This window comes from Hippopotamus amphibius, chromosome 1 (assembly GCF_030028045.1).
Source record: "Hippopotamus amphibius kiboko isolate mHipAmp2 chromosome 1, mHipAmp2.hap2, whole genome shotgun sequence".
Lineage (NCBI taxonomy): Eukaryota > Metazoa > Chordata > Mammalia > Artiodactyla > Hippopotamidae > Hippopotamus > Hippopotamus amphibius.
The window spans coordinates 10,184,074-10,200,354 of NC_080186.1; the positions used below are offsets into that span (position 1 = coordinate 10,184,074).

The window sequence follows — 16,281 nt, forward strand, 5'->3', positions numbered from 1 at the left end:
CCTCAACAATAAATGTCAAATTGACTTTTTACTTGCTTTGTTCAGGGTGCTTTGCTTTGCAGCCAAGACTTTGGTCTGCCACTTTACAGGCTTACAGACACCATAAGAGACACTCCAAGGTGGCCGCAAATACAATGCTGTTAGGGTTCTCTGTATTTTAGAGAGTAATTTTGGTGCTGCTGGCACATTCAGAGCTGTACATATTTAGCACACGGTATATCTATATGGTGCTTTGAACTTTTAGAAAGGCTTTCATTCTGTTCATTTCCCATTTTCACAACAGTCCTGGGAGATGGGGAGTGTTTGCACACCCCTTCCGCGGGGAAGCTGTCCAGAGCAGGGGGAGTGGCTCCTGCTCGTGCGGCCCATGTGTTGAGAGTGTTATCAGTGCAGAACTAGAACCCACGTCTCCTGCCTGGCAGTGAGGCAGCTAAAAATGTTTCATTGGATTGCCTGGGTTCAAATCCTGCAGTTGTGACTCTGGGCAGGGCACATCACCTCTGGGCCTTAAAACCCTCAATTTAAAAATGAGGAGAGTAAGAAATACTCTCACTAAGGAAGCTGTGAAGATAACATATCTTGTTATTGTTTCCTGGAGAGTTGCACGTGAGTCCAGCAATTCTGCTGAATTTAAGTCAGATCAGGTGCCCCTGGGAGGCTCCTCACATTCTTACAGAACTCAATGGTGTGACTCCTTTTTAAAGCAAGTGAAGTTTTTTGGTGGTGAGGAAAAGCATTCCTGTCAGATTGTCTTAGATTGAATCATATCTGTTTCACATGTAAACATATAAAAGCCTAAAAATAAAATATGCCTAGGAAATGTCTGGGCACTTTTCATCAAGAAGTTCTGTGGCATTTGTCTCTTTGAACATGTTGCTATTTTTCTCAGTGCTATGAACAGTGGTTCTTGCCTTGAAAATTCTGACGGTTTCTCTCAGTTATGCTGAGAGTTTCTTTGAATCCCTTACAATAAATCTAGTGACAGTTAACCCAAGGGGACTTAGAAAATGATGATTTACCATGGGAGTAATTAATGTTATTTCACAACTTTTGAGTTAAAAGAGTGCTGTATTTGTAGAAAAACTGCTCAGCCAAAAAAAATATTAATCACTCAGGATAATGCCTGAACGCTTAAAAATGTCTTGACCACAAAAGTATGTTCCAAAATAAACTGCATTTTTAATTTTAGAAATTTTCCAAGGGAAAACAATAAATATGCTCTACCAGGTTAGCAGTAATCCTAGTGAGGAGAAAGCCAGAGAACCAGGAGATGCTTACTCTGGTTCTGTGTGTATCTACGGTTGAGCAAGTGTCATTAATATTAAACCTAAGTTTATGGTACCTATTTTACTCAACATAACAGTTTGATATTTTGGAGCATATTGTATAAATTATCAAAGTGCCTTTTGTAAATTAAGCTTCATTGGTATTGAAATTCATACAGAATATGAGTTCATAGTAGCTTGGTGAAAATTATAATTTGGAGCCATGATGTATTGGGGATTCAGTTTTTTTCCCTATAAACTTGTTAACATCCTATTGTTAAGTTAAGATGCTTCCACTTATGTACTGCCACAGTTTGGGAATCCACATGACATTGCCAGTTCTTGTTCATTGGGTTTAAAGATTTAGTTCTTGTCAAGGCTGGCTTTTCCTCCCAGCCATTGGAAAGTAAAATCTGGATGTCATTCAGATAGTTTCAACTCTGAGGTATATATTCCATATAGAAACCTTTAAGCCTTTTGCGCTGTTAAAATAAATGTAGATATATATGACATACACATGTGGAAGTGTATATTTCGCAAAGTATAGGAAGCATGAATTATAATGTACATATTTCTTACAAAGAAGAAAATAAAAATCCAGGTAAAATTTAGTGTTTTCCTGTTAACTTATTCCAGCCTTGGCCTTAATCCTCAGACCTGCATCAGAATGCCCCCTGTTAATGTGACAGAAGCTGCTCATCTTTAAACTCTCATCTTGGCATTTGTTCTTCCATTAAAGCCCCTTAAGACCAGTTTATCTTTTAGCAGCCTGGTCTTTTGTCTCAGCTAGAACTCCATTTTAAAACTAATCTAAGAGAAAGTGTCAAATTGCTTTTCTTGAGCCCTTTATTATCTAACACAGTATTAAGTCCTCTAAGTTTTCACTGAAAGCATTCTATGAAATCAGAAATAACAGGGGAGAAACAGTAGAGTATCCTCAGGGTGAATGCACAAAACAGTCAGGTTCTGAAAAGAGGAGAGCATTTTTGGTCAGTTCCTGGTGGGGAACTGCTGACAGGCTAAATGCTGGAATCCGTGTAACACTTCCCTTGACTCCTCCCTGCACCCCGCAACACACACACACACACACACACTGAACAGCGTGCAGTATTCTAAAGCCTTTCTCATTCACCTCTGTGGCGCTCAAATTGTTTCTGATGAACAGAACTTTTCAATTCTTTGCATGTTTTAATCAATCTTTTTTTTTTTTTTTTTTTGGTTTTTAATTATTTATTTATTTTTGGGGGGTACACCAAGTTCAATCATCTGTTTTTATACACATATCCCCGTATTCCCTCCCTTCCTTGACTCCCCCCCCCCATGTCATAATCAATCTTTTTAAAAAAAATAGTCTTTATTTTTTAGAGCAGTTTTAGGTTCATAGGAAAATTGAGCAGAGAGTTTCTGTATCTCCCCCATGAGCCCTACACACACACCTTCCCTCACTATCCATATTTCCATCAGAATGGGATATGTGTTACAGTTGACAAACCATTATCACCCAAAGTCCATGGTTTATATTAGGGTCCACTCTAATAAGCCTTTTTTAAATTATAAAGGTAATGCATGCTTATTTCAAAAATAATATGAACAATACAGAAAACTGTAAACAAGAAAGTAAAAATCACCTGCGAACATCATGGTGTGTATTCTCTTAACTCTGCTTCTCTGCCTCTCTGTTTTTCTTCTGTCTCTCACACACACTGGTACCTATGCAAACACCATATATAGATATTTCACATAGTTGAGATCAAACAGTATATGTATGCAGTTTTATAACATGCTTTTTTCTCTTAATATGTTGTAGATGGGTCCATATCAAATGCTTATCTATGTCATTATTTCTTATAGCTACCTAGAATTCCATTGTATCCTTCCACTGTGTAACCAGTGGACATTAAAGTAGTTTTAATCTTTTCATGATATTAATAATTCTTTGGGAGGGAAGGATTGGGAGTTTGGGATTAGCAGATGCTAGTATAGGATGGATAAACAATAAGGTCCTACTGTATACCACAAGGAACTATGTTCAATATCCTGTGATAAACTGTAATGGAAAAGAATATGAAAAAAATATATATATATAAAACTGAATTACTTTGCTGTATAGCAGAAATTAACACAGCATATATTTGCTCACTTGTCTGGTTATCATAAGATAAATTCCTATAAGTATAATTAAGTCAAAAGTTATGAACATTTTAATTTTTGTAAATTTTCCCAACAGACCTCCAAAAGGATTGTACTCATTTACATAGCCACCAAGAGTAAATATTCCTTCCTAGCTTTTTAATACCAGTATTGTTAATGTTTTCAATAGTCCCTCCCCCCCCATTCTTATAGATGAAAACCGATTGTTCATTGCTTCTATTTGCATCTTATTCATTCAGGAGGATGGGGGGAAGAAGTAGAATTGCATTGCATTTCAACTAAAATTGATAGAGAAATTATTTCTCTATAATGAGAAGACTTTAATTTGTTTCAGCAGTGAAAACAAACTTTTTATCATTCAGCACTGTTATGATCAGATATTAACAAATTCAGTTCATAATCTTTGCTATCTCAATTTTTCTGATTTCAAATTATTTCTAAGTTAAAAATGGAGGCAAGAAGATAAAAAGGAGTATAGAAGTCAACCAGCTGATTCTAGGAAACCTTTTTTCACAAAGTACCACTCAGCTCTTACTGCTCCTTTCCAATTTCTAAACTATGCATAGTATCCTAGGAGAAGACCTAAATCCAACCTGGTTGGACTGTTTTTACAGTCCAAGAGCTAAGAATGGTTTTTACATTTTTAAGTGGTTTAAACAAAGATCAAATGTTTTGTGACCTATGAAAATTATATGCAATTCAAACTTTGTTTCATTAATAAAGTTTTGTTGGCACACAGCAACATTCATTTGTTTACATGTGATCTGTGGCTGCTTTTGCCTTACAGTGGCTGAGTTGAGCAGTTGTGACAGAGGCCATCTGGCTTGTAAAACTGAAAATATTGTCTGGCCCTTTGCAGAAAGTTTGCTAAGCCCTGGTCTCAGTGTGTGAAAAAGAAGCAGTGGGAGTGACTGTGGTGATGTAATAGGAGTGCAGAGATTTTGAGCTTGGTACTTCAAAGTGGGTTAGCCATAGAGTCAGTTCTCATAGAAACTGCTCCACCAATCATATCCTTCTCTCAGGAACTTCAGGAGGGTGAGGATGTTGAAGTAGAGAGAATTAAGCAATCTTTCTGAATAATTAACTTGTGCTTAGATTGGCAGCTTGGTATGGTGCAAGAAAAAAAAAATTATCTTTGAGAGTTTATTTATTTACTTATTTAACCCCTATTTGTTAAGTTCTTACTGTGTGCCGGGCACTGTCCTCAGTTTCTGGAGCTGGAGCACCAAGCTTGGCATGTAACGTCTTGTAGTATTGTATAGACTACTGACATTACCCCTTGGGGATTTTTGTTTGTGGATTAAAGAATACTAGAAAACACCCTAAATATTTCCACAGATGAGAAAACTGAGTGCAGGTAGTCTGCTTGATGTCTGAAACTGTTGGTCTCAGAGTTAGGTCTAGATTTCTTGGTTGCCTTCCCATTAGCAGAGCCTAGAGATTCTTACTCTTTTTTGTGTTGTGGACCCTTTTGAAAATCTCCCCAGAAAATATACAAATGCACATATATATACAAAATTTTGCATATGATTTCTAGGGTTATATGGAATTTTTAAACATCCATGGTCCAGAGTTAGAATTTCTGATTTTAGAATGAGTTATTTCATTCATCCTGTGAATGTTGATTGGGGGCCTACTTCAAACCTGTCAGACACTTATTGAGCATCTGTCGGTGTGCAGTTTTCCAGGAGTATTTGTGTAGTTGTAGTTATGAAACTTATTCAAAGTAATTTCAAATGAGGGTCAAGGGTCAGGCAGTGTGGGGCTTTGGTAATGAAGGCTTGGACTGGCTTTGTGTGCTTGACAGGCCCAGCTGTTTAGTTTTTAAATTTGTATTTTAGAATCACCTATAGGTTGGCTTGTTGTAGTAAAATATGCTTCCACCTAGTAGATTTTATTTCCCTTATTCTAGAATCTTCAGAATATTTCAGATACAGTGATGCCTTTGAATAGCTCTTAAAAGAAGCCCCTGGTTTTCCAAAGCAATCTGAGGAGCGAAGTGGTTGGTAGCAAAGATTTGTTTTTGTCTATAGCCCTTGGAAAATTACTTCCGTAGCATAGCTGTTGTATGGTCCTTAACAAGCCCTCCAGATGTCTAACTCTGGAACTCAGAACAAACTGGAATGTGAACAGACCAAGAAGCTGTAGTGTTTTCTAGGTAGCAGGGCTAATAAAATTCTCTATAACTTATAAAGATATAATTTTTATTAAATGTTTTCTTGAAATGCTCTTATACCCAAAATGAGGTTATCCTTTTTTTTTTTCTTTATCCTTACTTTTAAATGAGGATAACAAGCTACTCATAGACTTGTTTGACTACAAATGAGATCATATATATATGAAATTACTTGATATAGGTGACTCTGGCTAAGTAAATATTAGTTGAACCAGAACATCAAAGAGAAAGACTTAAATGATCATGTAGAGAATAAAAACACTTTTAAAAAAAATGGTTGCATACTTTTTAAGAGATTACCCATCTTTTTTTTTTTTTTTTTTGCTTAGAATTTCTGTTTCTTCTAATGTTAGAGTGTGGGCTGTATTTTGAACCAGAAAGTTAGAGTACTGTGTTGGGGTGAAGTCCTGGAATTGACTTCTGAGTGCACACTGAGTTATTATTTACTTACGGAAGCGCATTGGAAGTGGATGCCATGTAAGTTGTGCTCCTGTCTCCCCTTTACTGCTTTTGTCTGTCTAAACACATGGAAATATAATTAGATGTCTGTCTTCCAGGAACAGACAGGGAATGTGGAAAGTGATTGTAATGTTGGAAATTCAGCAAGCTAGATTCCCAGAGAAATAGAGATGAAAAGGAGCCTCAGACAGTGTGACAAAGCAGAGCCACTGGAATGGAGCTGGGACCTCCAGGAGAGGTTCTGTGTCCATCATCAGTGTGTTAGAGCTCTAGGCTACCTGCAGGTCCGGAGAACAGCCTACAGAAGGGCTTTATTTTTGTAGACTCTGACTGTGGCGAGGCTGGTTTGGATGAATAAAAGACTTATAGTAGCACAAGGAGGTGTCTTCACTGCTCTGCCCTAATTCCTGGGAGTGATTTCTGTCAAAGTAAGTTGGTTACTGCAAAATGACAGTGGGTAAGGACCTCAGGCAAACAATTGAGGGTTGGCTTGATGATACCTTCACGTTAATTGAATGAGAATTTTTTTTAAATTTGCAAATTTGAATTAATACATGTATATTATAACAAGTGTATAAGGTAGGATATCAGTTAAAACCCTCACCCCAACCCATGAGGTAATAACTATGTTTAACAGTTTGGTTTGTTATTTGTAGACTTTTCTCTGTCATGAGGATATAATTTTGAATGTGCTTTTAAATTGGAGTGTGTAGTAAAATGTGAATTTAGATTATTTTTATGGTTTTTGAAGTGATTGGATTAAATTGAATGGAAATTGGGTGGTGTGAAAATTATATTCTGTTTGACCGTGAGTTAATACCTAGTCTCTGTTTAGTGGTAGGAGCAGAAGGAAGGTTAGGCCTGGATAACCTAGGGAAGGTTAAGGATGAGAGGAGGGGGTTGGAAAGAGAAAAAAAGAGAAATGGAGGAGTAAGTGAGGGAACGAGGTTTGAATCTTGGCTCTCATTTTAACTGACTTCAGTGTTACAGTAAAATCACCATCTTTCCCTAGTGTCTTCATTTATAAATGGGGCTTAATAATATTTCATAGTGTTCTTGTAAAGGTTAAATAAAATAACACATAGAGCATCTAGCCCAGTGTTTTGCATAGGGGTGCTTCCCTTTCTTCAATTCTTTCTCTCCAAATAGAGAATTTCCATTTGGAAGTTAAGTTGTAAAAATTATTTTATAATAGCACGTAATCAGGTACCCTTGCTTTGTTAAAAGGGTCTGTTTATAGAGGAAAGATTATTAGTTATATGGAAATGTTTCTCCTTTGGATCAAGTCAGCTCAGTATTTCTTGGTTATTATAAAGATTTGGAAGTAGATTGTTGTGTATCATTGTTGAGTTTGAGCTGAAGTGGGAGTTTTACCTGCCTTTGCATTGTCTTTGCCTGAAGGGGAGGGATTCTAATTCTCCCTGTCTTTCCACTGCCCCTAGCCTCATGGTGTTTTGGTACATGTACAGTCTAGTAATTTGTACTTACAATAAGCAAAATCCTGTCACATTTTAAAGATAGGTTCTGTGTGTCAGAAACTGAAGTTAATTCTGACTGGGAACCAAAGTTTGACCAACTAAGGAAGGAACTGTATGAAAACACATTTTCTTCCCAATTCCTATTTACAAGATTAGACTCTCAATAAAAATGAGAAGGCTGCATATTTTTTAAAAACCTGTGTGTGATACAGGGATATATGTATAAAAACATGTGATTGAACTTGGTGTGCCCCCAAAAAAATAATAATAAAAAATAAATAAATAAATAAAAAAAAAAAAAACCTGTATGTGTGTGTGTGTGTGTGATGGTGATGGGAAGAGGATGGGGAGTGTGAGCTTAGCATTCAGCAGAGCTTGGCTGCCTTCCTTCAGACTTGGGTTTTCATTCATTCTGCCACCCACTTCCCTTTTTACTTAGAGACTATACCAAGATCAGTGGGGGAGAGAGAGAAAATTCAGATAAGTAGAAAAAAGAAAATAAAAAATTATAAGTAATCCCACTTCTCCGAGAAAACCATAATTAACATGCATGTATTTAAGTCTTAGATTATTTTTCTCTTCATATGTTAATATGTTTAAAACAAAAATGGTATCATATAAGCCATACTTTATATAAATGGCTTTATTCAGTTATCAGTATATCATGACTATCTTTTATACTGATAAGTATATTTCCACAACTTCTGGTTATCTTTGTTTTCTCCTAATTCTAGAGATAATGTGTGTTTACTAAAAAAATTCTTAAGGAATGCAAAGATAACAGAAAATAGAACTTTCCACATGAGTCTGTTAGTCATTCATACAGTAGTACTTTTTAAGGGCTGCTTAGTATTCCACTATATGCCTGGGTCATTGAACTGAGCTAATCTGTGGTTTTCTCCATTTAGCAATGAATTAGAAACAGTCTGTAGTAAACCACACTGCTGCGAACATCTTTGTACATACATCTTGGTATGACTGCCCAATTACTCATGAGTAAATTCCTACAAGTGTATAAGCTAGTTAAAGTGTGTGTACATTTTAAAGTTCTTTGGTCAATATTGCTTAATTCCATCCAGAAAAAAATGATACCAGTTTATTCTCTGATCAGCATTTGGGGGGAATGTCTGCTTCTAATCCTGTTTTTTTTCCCCCTTAAAATTTTTTTTACCAGTTTGACAGGTAAAAAATTACTTGATTTGAAGTTATTTTTGATTATTAGGTAAATTTAATTTTTTTCTATGAGGTTTTGGCCATGTGTATTCCTTTGTGAATTACTTGTTTGCATTTTAAAGTAAAGAAGCTTAAATTATTTTGGTGTGTAAAGTTTAAATTTTGTATTGTGATTCCATCTCTTCCTAACATATCGCGTGGGGCTGCACTTTCTGTTCGTCTAGAAGGGAGAGGAGCATGTTGCATGCATGCTTGCGTGTGTGCGAGCTGAGGGTGAGTGGGCCTGTGAGTTTGAGAAGGAATCAGATGTGACATGGATAACCTCTTTTTTAGAATAGGTGTTTTAGTAAACGACCAGTTTTTGAATCAACTCACTGTGGGTACTTACAGGATAGTGAAAATACTCTCCTTCACACTTTGTGATGATTAAATAAAGTAACTGCAAAGCACTTTCTAGCATGGTACCTGTCACATAGTAGGTGCTCATTAGGTGATGACAGTTATACATTCATGTGTAATGATATCATTTCATTAATTTCATAGTTATTTATTGAGCGCCTACTCTCTGCCAGGCACCGATCAAGGTCTTGGAGGTACTGCAGTGAATGAAAAGACTCAAACGTCTTCTCATGGAGCTAATACTCTCGTGTGGGGAGGTAGTAAATAACTAAGTAAGTAGATGATCTCACACTTTGAAAGAGCACAAGTACCATGAAGAAAAATAAATTGGGGAGATGACTGGGGATGCTGATAGGAAGAGAAAGATTTGCACTTTGGGATAGGATGGTAAAGGAAGGCACCGATAAGTAGAGGTCAAGCAGATCTGGGATTAAGCCCATCTTTACTGCTATTAAGTGAGTGACTTGGTAAGGTTATTTAATCTTTGATCCTTAATTTCCACATGTAACAAAAAGGGATAATAATGAACCTGATGCATAAGGTTAAATGAGATAATAGGGAAAGCATGTGGCAGTCTGCCAGACATCTAACTCCCAGCAGGAAGAAAGTGTTGTTTGCGGCCAGTAAGGTGGGCGCTGCCCTGGCAGTCACAGGCTGGGAGACACAGGCATGACCAGAGGAGCCGAGAGTGGGGGCTTTGTTCCTGAAGGAAAGCTGCAGTAAACAACAGTGTTTAATGTGGGTAGGAGAGAAAAGAAGAAATGAGTGGTGGGAGTCCTGGCTGTATATGTGTAGGGAAGAAATGGAAGCATCAAGGTTCTCTTCTTTTTTCCAAAAGAGAAAGTAAAACACTCGTTTCTTTCGCTTTCTTGTTGGCAGGACTGTCACCAACTGATTCTGCAGTTCTATTTCAGTGCCTAATCAAGTGTTTTACAGTCTAATTTTGGGGAAGTAAAACATAGATATGTGTAAATATGTACAAAGAAAGTTAAAAATAGCTGCTCAGTAGATTGTCTTTAAAATGAAGGACTGAGTGCTGGAAGCGTCTGGGAGGAGGAATTGACTGAGTGGATCATCAGGGAAAGCTTTTTTGCAGGAGTAGAGTTGATCTGACTCCTGAAAGAGGGGTTGGGTTTTTGGTCTTGTTTCGGAAGGACACTGATATTTCCCAGAGTGCAGATGCTCTGGATAGAGAAGGTTTTAAGATCAGCACAGTTTGCAAAAACATCATACCCTGTCACCCACATGGAGGCTCACACTGCATGTTCACTTACTGATATTTCTGTCAGTCCTGCAGTAAAGGCATCTGCTGAGCTGTGAACCCCAGCAGGACTGGGCCTCCACACTCGACTTGCGGAATAGCCCAGAAAGCTCAGGGCATTCAGGTGCTGCGGAATACTGCTGCAGGCTCACTCTTCCTCTGTTACACTGTGGGGGGGGGGGGGGGGGGGGTAGAGCTGTCACTTGTTTTTGTGTACCTGTTTGTGAAGCATTTGGAGATCATCAAGCACATTTACTGTATAGCACTTAAGTTTAGGAGAAAAAAATTACACCCAAATAGAAAAATAACTAACGAGGATTATTATAATTTTGGATCTCAGTTTTCGTCTTTGTTTTCCTTTTTTCTTTTGCTTATTTTGTTTCTATAAAATGCTTTATAGAGTATTTGCATATAATGAACGAGACTCAGAAGTTGAAAATGGAAACATTTAAAAGATACCTGTGTTTTACTGTTGGTGGGAATGTAAGCTTATACAGCCACTATGGAAAACAGTTTGGAGGTTCCTTAAAAAACTATGGAACTAGCATATGACCCTGTAATCCCACTACTGGGCATATACCCAGAGAAAACCATAATCCAAAAAGAAACATGTAGCATAATGTTCATTGCAGTACTACTTACAATAGCCAGGACATGGAAACAACCTAAATGCCCATCAGCAGATGAATGGATAAAGAAGATGTGGCACATATATACAATGGAATATTACTCAGCCATAAAAAGGAATGAAATTGAACTATATGTCATGAGGTGGATAGACCTAGGGTCTGTCATACAGAGTGAAGTAAGCCAGAAAGAGAAAAACAAATACCATATGCTAACTCATATATGTGGAATCTGAAGAAATGGTACTGATGAACCCAGTGACAGGCAAGAGTGGAGATATAGAAGTAGAGAATGGACTTGAGGACACAGGGCTGGGGTGGGGGGCGAAGGGGAAGCTGGGGTGAAGTGAGAGAGTAGCATAGACATATTTACACTACCAACTGTAAAATAGATAGCTAGTGGGAAGTTCCTGTATAACAAAAGGAGATCAACTTGATGATGGGAGATGCCTTAGAGGACCAGGACAGGAAGGGGGGGAGGGAGTCGCGGGAGGGAGGGGATATGGGGATATATGTATAAATACAGCTGATTCAGTTTGGTGTACCTCAGAAACTGGTACAAGAGTGTAAAGCAAATATATTCCAATAAAGAGCTTAAAAAATAAATAAAAAGTAAAAATAAAAAATAAAAGATACCTGTGTTTTAACAAATGTATTTCCCCCTCCCAAGGTCTATTACCCAAATCTGGGATGGATGTGCATTGATGCCACCGACCCAGAGAAGGGGAACTGGCTGCGCTATGTGAACTGGGCTTGCTCAGGAGGAGAGCAAAATTTGTTTCCACTGGAAATCAACAGGGCCATTTACTATAAAACTTTAAAGGTAAGAGTGTTAGAATTATGCTGGTAGTTACTCTGCATGCGTTTCTGCAAATGCTGTCCTTAGTTGTAACTGTCAGTAATGACCTTGCAGACCTTGAAAGGGTTATATTTGAAAGTGGTTCACCAGTACATTGAAAGGTCTGTGTTTTAAATATACAGTTGCCACTGCTTCGTGTGAGGAAGGGCACTAAAGCATGCAGGTCGTGTTAAGGAATCACATACGGCATCATTATAGATACTGATGAGTTAACCGCGTGGCGGTTGCTTCCCTCCGCTTAAGATCCAGGTGCGCTGGGAGCTGACTGGCCAGTTTATCTAACTGAAGAAACTCTCAGTAGCTCTGGCGGTTCTATGTTAACTGAAAACACAGTCTTAGGCTTCAGTATAGTGTAGCTTTGGATTAGCTTTATTTTCCCTAAATTTTATTCAGAATCGAAATTACACAGAACATGTTTCTTACTTCTACCATATTTTTATTTGGAGACATTAATTGTTTTGATTAAAGGAAGAGGAAGATCATTTTTCAGAGTTTGTGGTGAGGTCAGAGGTCACTGAGTACATTCAGAGAAGTTAGAATTAGGAAGCATTGTTATATCTGCAACAAGCAAGCCCGCGTCTGTCTCCATCATTTTCATGTTCTGGAAGTCAAATCTGCACTCATCGTGCAGGGAAATGTTCTTTAAGGCAGTCTTGAGGCTCTAAAGATAGATGATTGTTGCTTTTCGCTTTTTGAAACAGGTATGTTTGCTAAAATTGCTGTAAGGCAAATTTTTCTTTATTCACTTACTGCCATTAAATATGTCATAGATTGGGGGACAGTCCATGAAAAAAATTATCTCCATGGAGCTGAAAACTCCGATGAGCAAGCATTTAAGACGCCGGTCCATGCTGCAGCATGCTGAGTTTTGCCTGTGTGTAGCGCTAGGACTTCTGGAAGTTACCTTAGCTTAGAGCTGTTTAATTTTGCTTTGCTTTCTGTTGTATTTTTCCCTGTCATCTTTAGCCAATTAATTGGATTGCCCTTTACCTCATATAAATGCACGTCCTTCCTTCCAGTTCCTGTAGGAAATTTTTTTTTGAGGTACTTTCTCATTTAAAACTTCTATAACCTTCTTTCCCATTTTCTTTCTGCTGGATCAAGTAGCATGATTTTCTAGTAGGCATTACTGTCCAATTTTGTTCCACTGGGGTTTGAAATTTGATTCAGAATTTAATTCAAGAATTCATTCTGTTTCTCAAAGTTATTTCAGGTGAGAGTTACATCTAGTTGAGTCAGTGAGGCGGAATCCTGGTGGAGATGAGACACTAGTGAGGGGATGCATATAAGACAACTGAGGGAGTAGAAATGAGATTCCAGGGCAGAGAAACCCCAGGGAGAAGCTGGGACACTTGGCAATTCTTTAATCAGACTTCAAGTTAAGATGTGCTCATCTCTGGTAACAAAGCCAAGAACCATTGAGAAGCAAGAGAGAATAGTGTTTGGGGGTGAACTCCGCAGCCTGTATTAAATCCAGGCTCGCTTTGTGACCCAAGGCAAGTCATTATGATTTTACTAGCTGTGTATTCTTAGGCAAGTCACTTTTCTGTGCCTCAGTTTCCTTGTTTGTAAGATACAGATAATTATAGTATCGACCTCATACAGTTATCATGATGATTGCACGGGTTATTGTGGGTACAGTTCTAGCACTTAATAAGTGCTAAATAAATGAGAGCTGTTATTTTTGGCAAGGCAGTAGAGTGTCATGGTTAGGAGTGGGGAGTCTGGAGCAGACTGCCTTGTGAGCGAATTTTGGCTTCAAGTTGTGTGACCATGAAAAGTTACTTACACCCTCTGTCTTGGTTTTTTCATCTGTAAAAATGGAGGTAATAGTAAAAATAATAGTACAGTTGTGAAAATTAAACAAGCCAATATGTGTAAGATTTCTGTGAAGAGTTCCTAGTCTAACCTAAGTACTCCAGGTGTTAACTAGCTATATTGTTTCTATTATTTTTGTCTTTCTTTTTTGGAAGTAATCTAGCTCTAATCTTAGGAGACCTCACCCGATCCTGACCTTTGATGTTTGCTCAAGTATCCATAAGGCCTTTCAGATTCCTTACTAGTGATTATATTCTTCTAGATTAAGCTTTCTGTGGGTTAGGTTTTGTAAATAAATTATATGTGGTGTTCTTCTGGGCTCTGTATCACCTTCTCAGCTATCACCTAGATAATTGAGAAATCTCAACACTGGTTTTGTTTATATGATTAAAAACTATTTTAGATTCCTGAAGGTTAATTGTTAGCCTGCTCTTCATTCATTCATCTATTCATTAGTTCGGCAAATATTGAGTGTCTGCTATGTACCAGGTAGTCTTCTATAGTAGTGAACAGAACAGACAAGGTCTCTGGTCTCATGGAGCTTCCAGTTTATGGGGGAGGTGGCAAATAATAAACAAGTGAACAAGTAAACAATAATTTCAGATAGTGATAAGTGCATTGAAGACAATAAAATGGGATAAAGTGATTATGTAGGGGGAGGGCTGCTTTAGCTCTGGTAGGTCAGGGAAGACAAGACATGGGGACACCTCCCTTCCCCCACTGGCATGGGAAGGAGCCAGCCACGCGAAGGTCGCTGTGGGAAGAGCAGTTCGGGAAGAGCAGTTCAGGAACAGGGGCCCTGGTAGAAGCAAAGGTATTGCAGTGGGAACAAGCTAGATTTTTAGGTTTTTTGTTTGTTTTTTTCTTTTTTAAGGAATAGAACAAAGGCTAGTTTGGCTAGAGTGAGGAGAGGTGGTGGGTGAGGCTGGTGAGGTGGGCAGGGGCCAGATCAGGGGGGCCTACTGGTCTGTAGGGAAACGTATGAGTTCAGTTCACCCATTTGAGAGTTGAGGCTCTCTGACCCATGACTTTTAAAAGATGAGGCTGGGGGTTAGTTTGTAGGTGAATAAGCGTGGAATGCTTTGTGTTCTCATAATCTCGAGTATTTCTCTTAATTTGGCCTACTGTCAGGAATATTTATGGGAACCCTTGCCTGTACCTAATTGGTCTGGTAAAATATCAAGTTTATATTTACTGATATTTAGAGAAAAGAGAGTGCTGTATTCTATAAGCCTGTCAGAACCCAAAGGAAGAGTTTAAAATCTTTTTGTTGTTGTTTGTTAAATATCAAATATATATTTTTTTAAAAAAGGGTCGTTTGGACTTCTGACTTTATTTTTAAAATGTGGGTTTATATTTCCTGTATTTAAGGAGGTAAATTTTCTTCTGAAATTTGACTTACAAAATCTTAAATGTGCTAAGCATTGCATAAGAAAAAAACAGTACAATACAGAAGCAAGTGATTGTTGATTTTAAAAGATGTATGATTTTCCTCTTTGTAAAGCCCTGTTATTCGCATAGCTGTTTTAATAGGAAGTTGGGAAGTATATAGCTCAATAATGTAATGGTCATCTCAGTTGCTAACAATTTTGAAGGTTGTTCAATAGCTAACAAATCAGGTTGCTCTCAGTCTAGCTATTTAGTTCATTAACCATTTAGAAATTTTGTATTAGATTTGAGAGAAAAACAGATACTGGGGTGTTTTGTGCTTTTTGCAACAGCAAGAGTACCCTCCTAAGTAGAGAGTTTGTGCTGATACTTAACTTCACCCAGCTGCTGGTACAGTCAGTACTCTGCACGAGGTTGGAGTGGAATGAACGTGGACGCTTAGGCTGAGGCAGGGAGGAATCTTGAAGATGTCTAGTGGGCTCTTTTAGCCGATGTTGTGGTTATGCTGTTTGGTATAGAAATAAATGGGGAATGTATTTTTCCTCACTCTTTTCCGTGTTCTTTTTTACTTTTGTTTTATTTAAGACTACATATTTCTGCAAACCCTAATCATTTCAAGTATCATATGATACCACCATTTCATAAATATGTGACTTGTAACAAAAACATAGAAGCATACTATACATTTGGAACTAGAAATAGTTTACTTAAATAAAGAAGCTCATTCCTTCACAGAAACAGGTTAGCTCCTAAGAGTGCCATAAGGCATCTGTAATGGCTGTTTTAACTCATTAAAATTTTATATATTAGGTTGTTTTGGTTTAGGTGTAACTGATTCAAGAAGGGAAATAATACATTGGTTTAAAGATAAGAAAATGGCAGGCTTTAGCCATCCTTGGGGGAACAAAGAAAACAGTGGCTTGTTCTTTTATCTTAAAGAATTTAGAATATTTTAAAATTTGGACTATATAAACATTGAGTTTGTGGAGAATGAAACAAAATAATATTGACTTTCAAAGACTTTATCTAGACTAGAAGATATGTTGAAGTGAAGAACTATGTTGTTTCTAAACTGACATCTTAGATGAAATTCCTCCTGCCCCTCAGACAAGGGTATCCTCTTCCATAACTGTAGTGCAGTGATCACAATCAGGAAGCCCACACTGGCACAGCATTTTATTGACTAATCTATACACTTTATTCAAAGTTTGTCAGTTGTTCCAGTCA

At 37.7% G+C, this 16,281-nt stretch overlaps 1 protein-coding gene across 3 annotated transcripts in view; it reads left to right on the plus strand.

Annotated features, from left to right (window-relative positions):
- Positions 1 to 16,281, plus strand: part of PRDM2 (PR/SET domain 2) — a 117,181-nt gene that overhangs the window by 30,685 nt on the left and 70,215 nt on the right. For all 3 annotated transcript variants that reach the window (XM_057696872.1, XM_057696892.1, XM_057696882.1), the window contains exon 5: positions 11,659 to 11,811. In XM_057696872.1, coding sequence (XP_057552855.1) covers positions 11,659 to 11,811 — 153 coding nt within the window. The remainder of the gene's footprint in view (positions 1 to 11,658; positions 11,812 to 16,281) is intronic.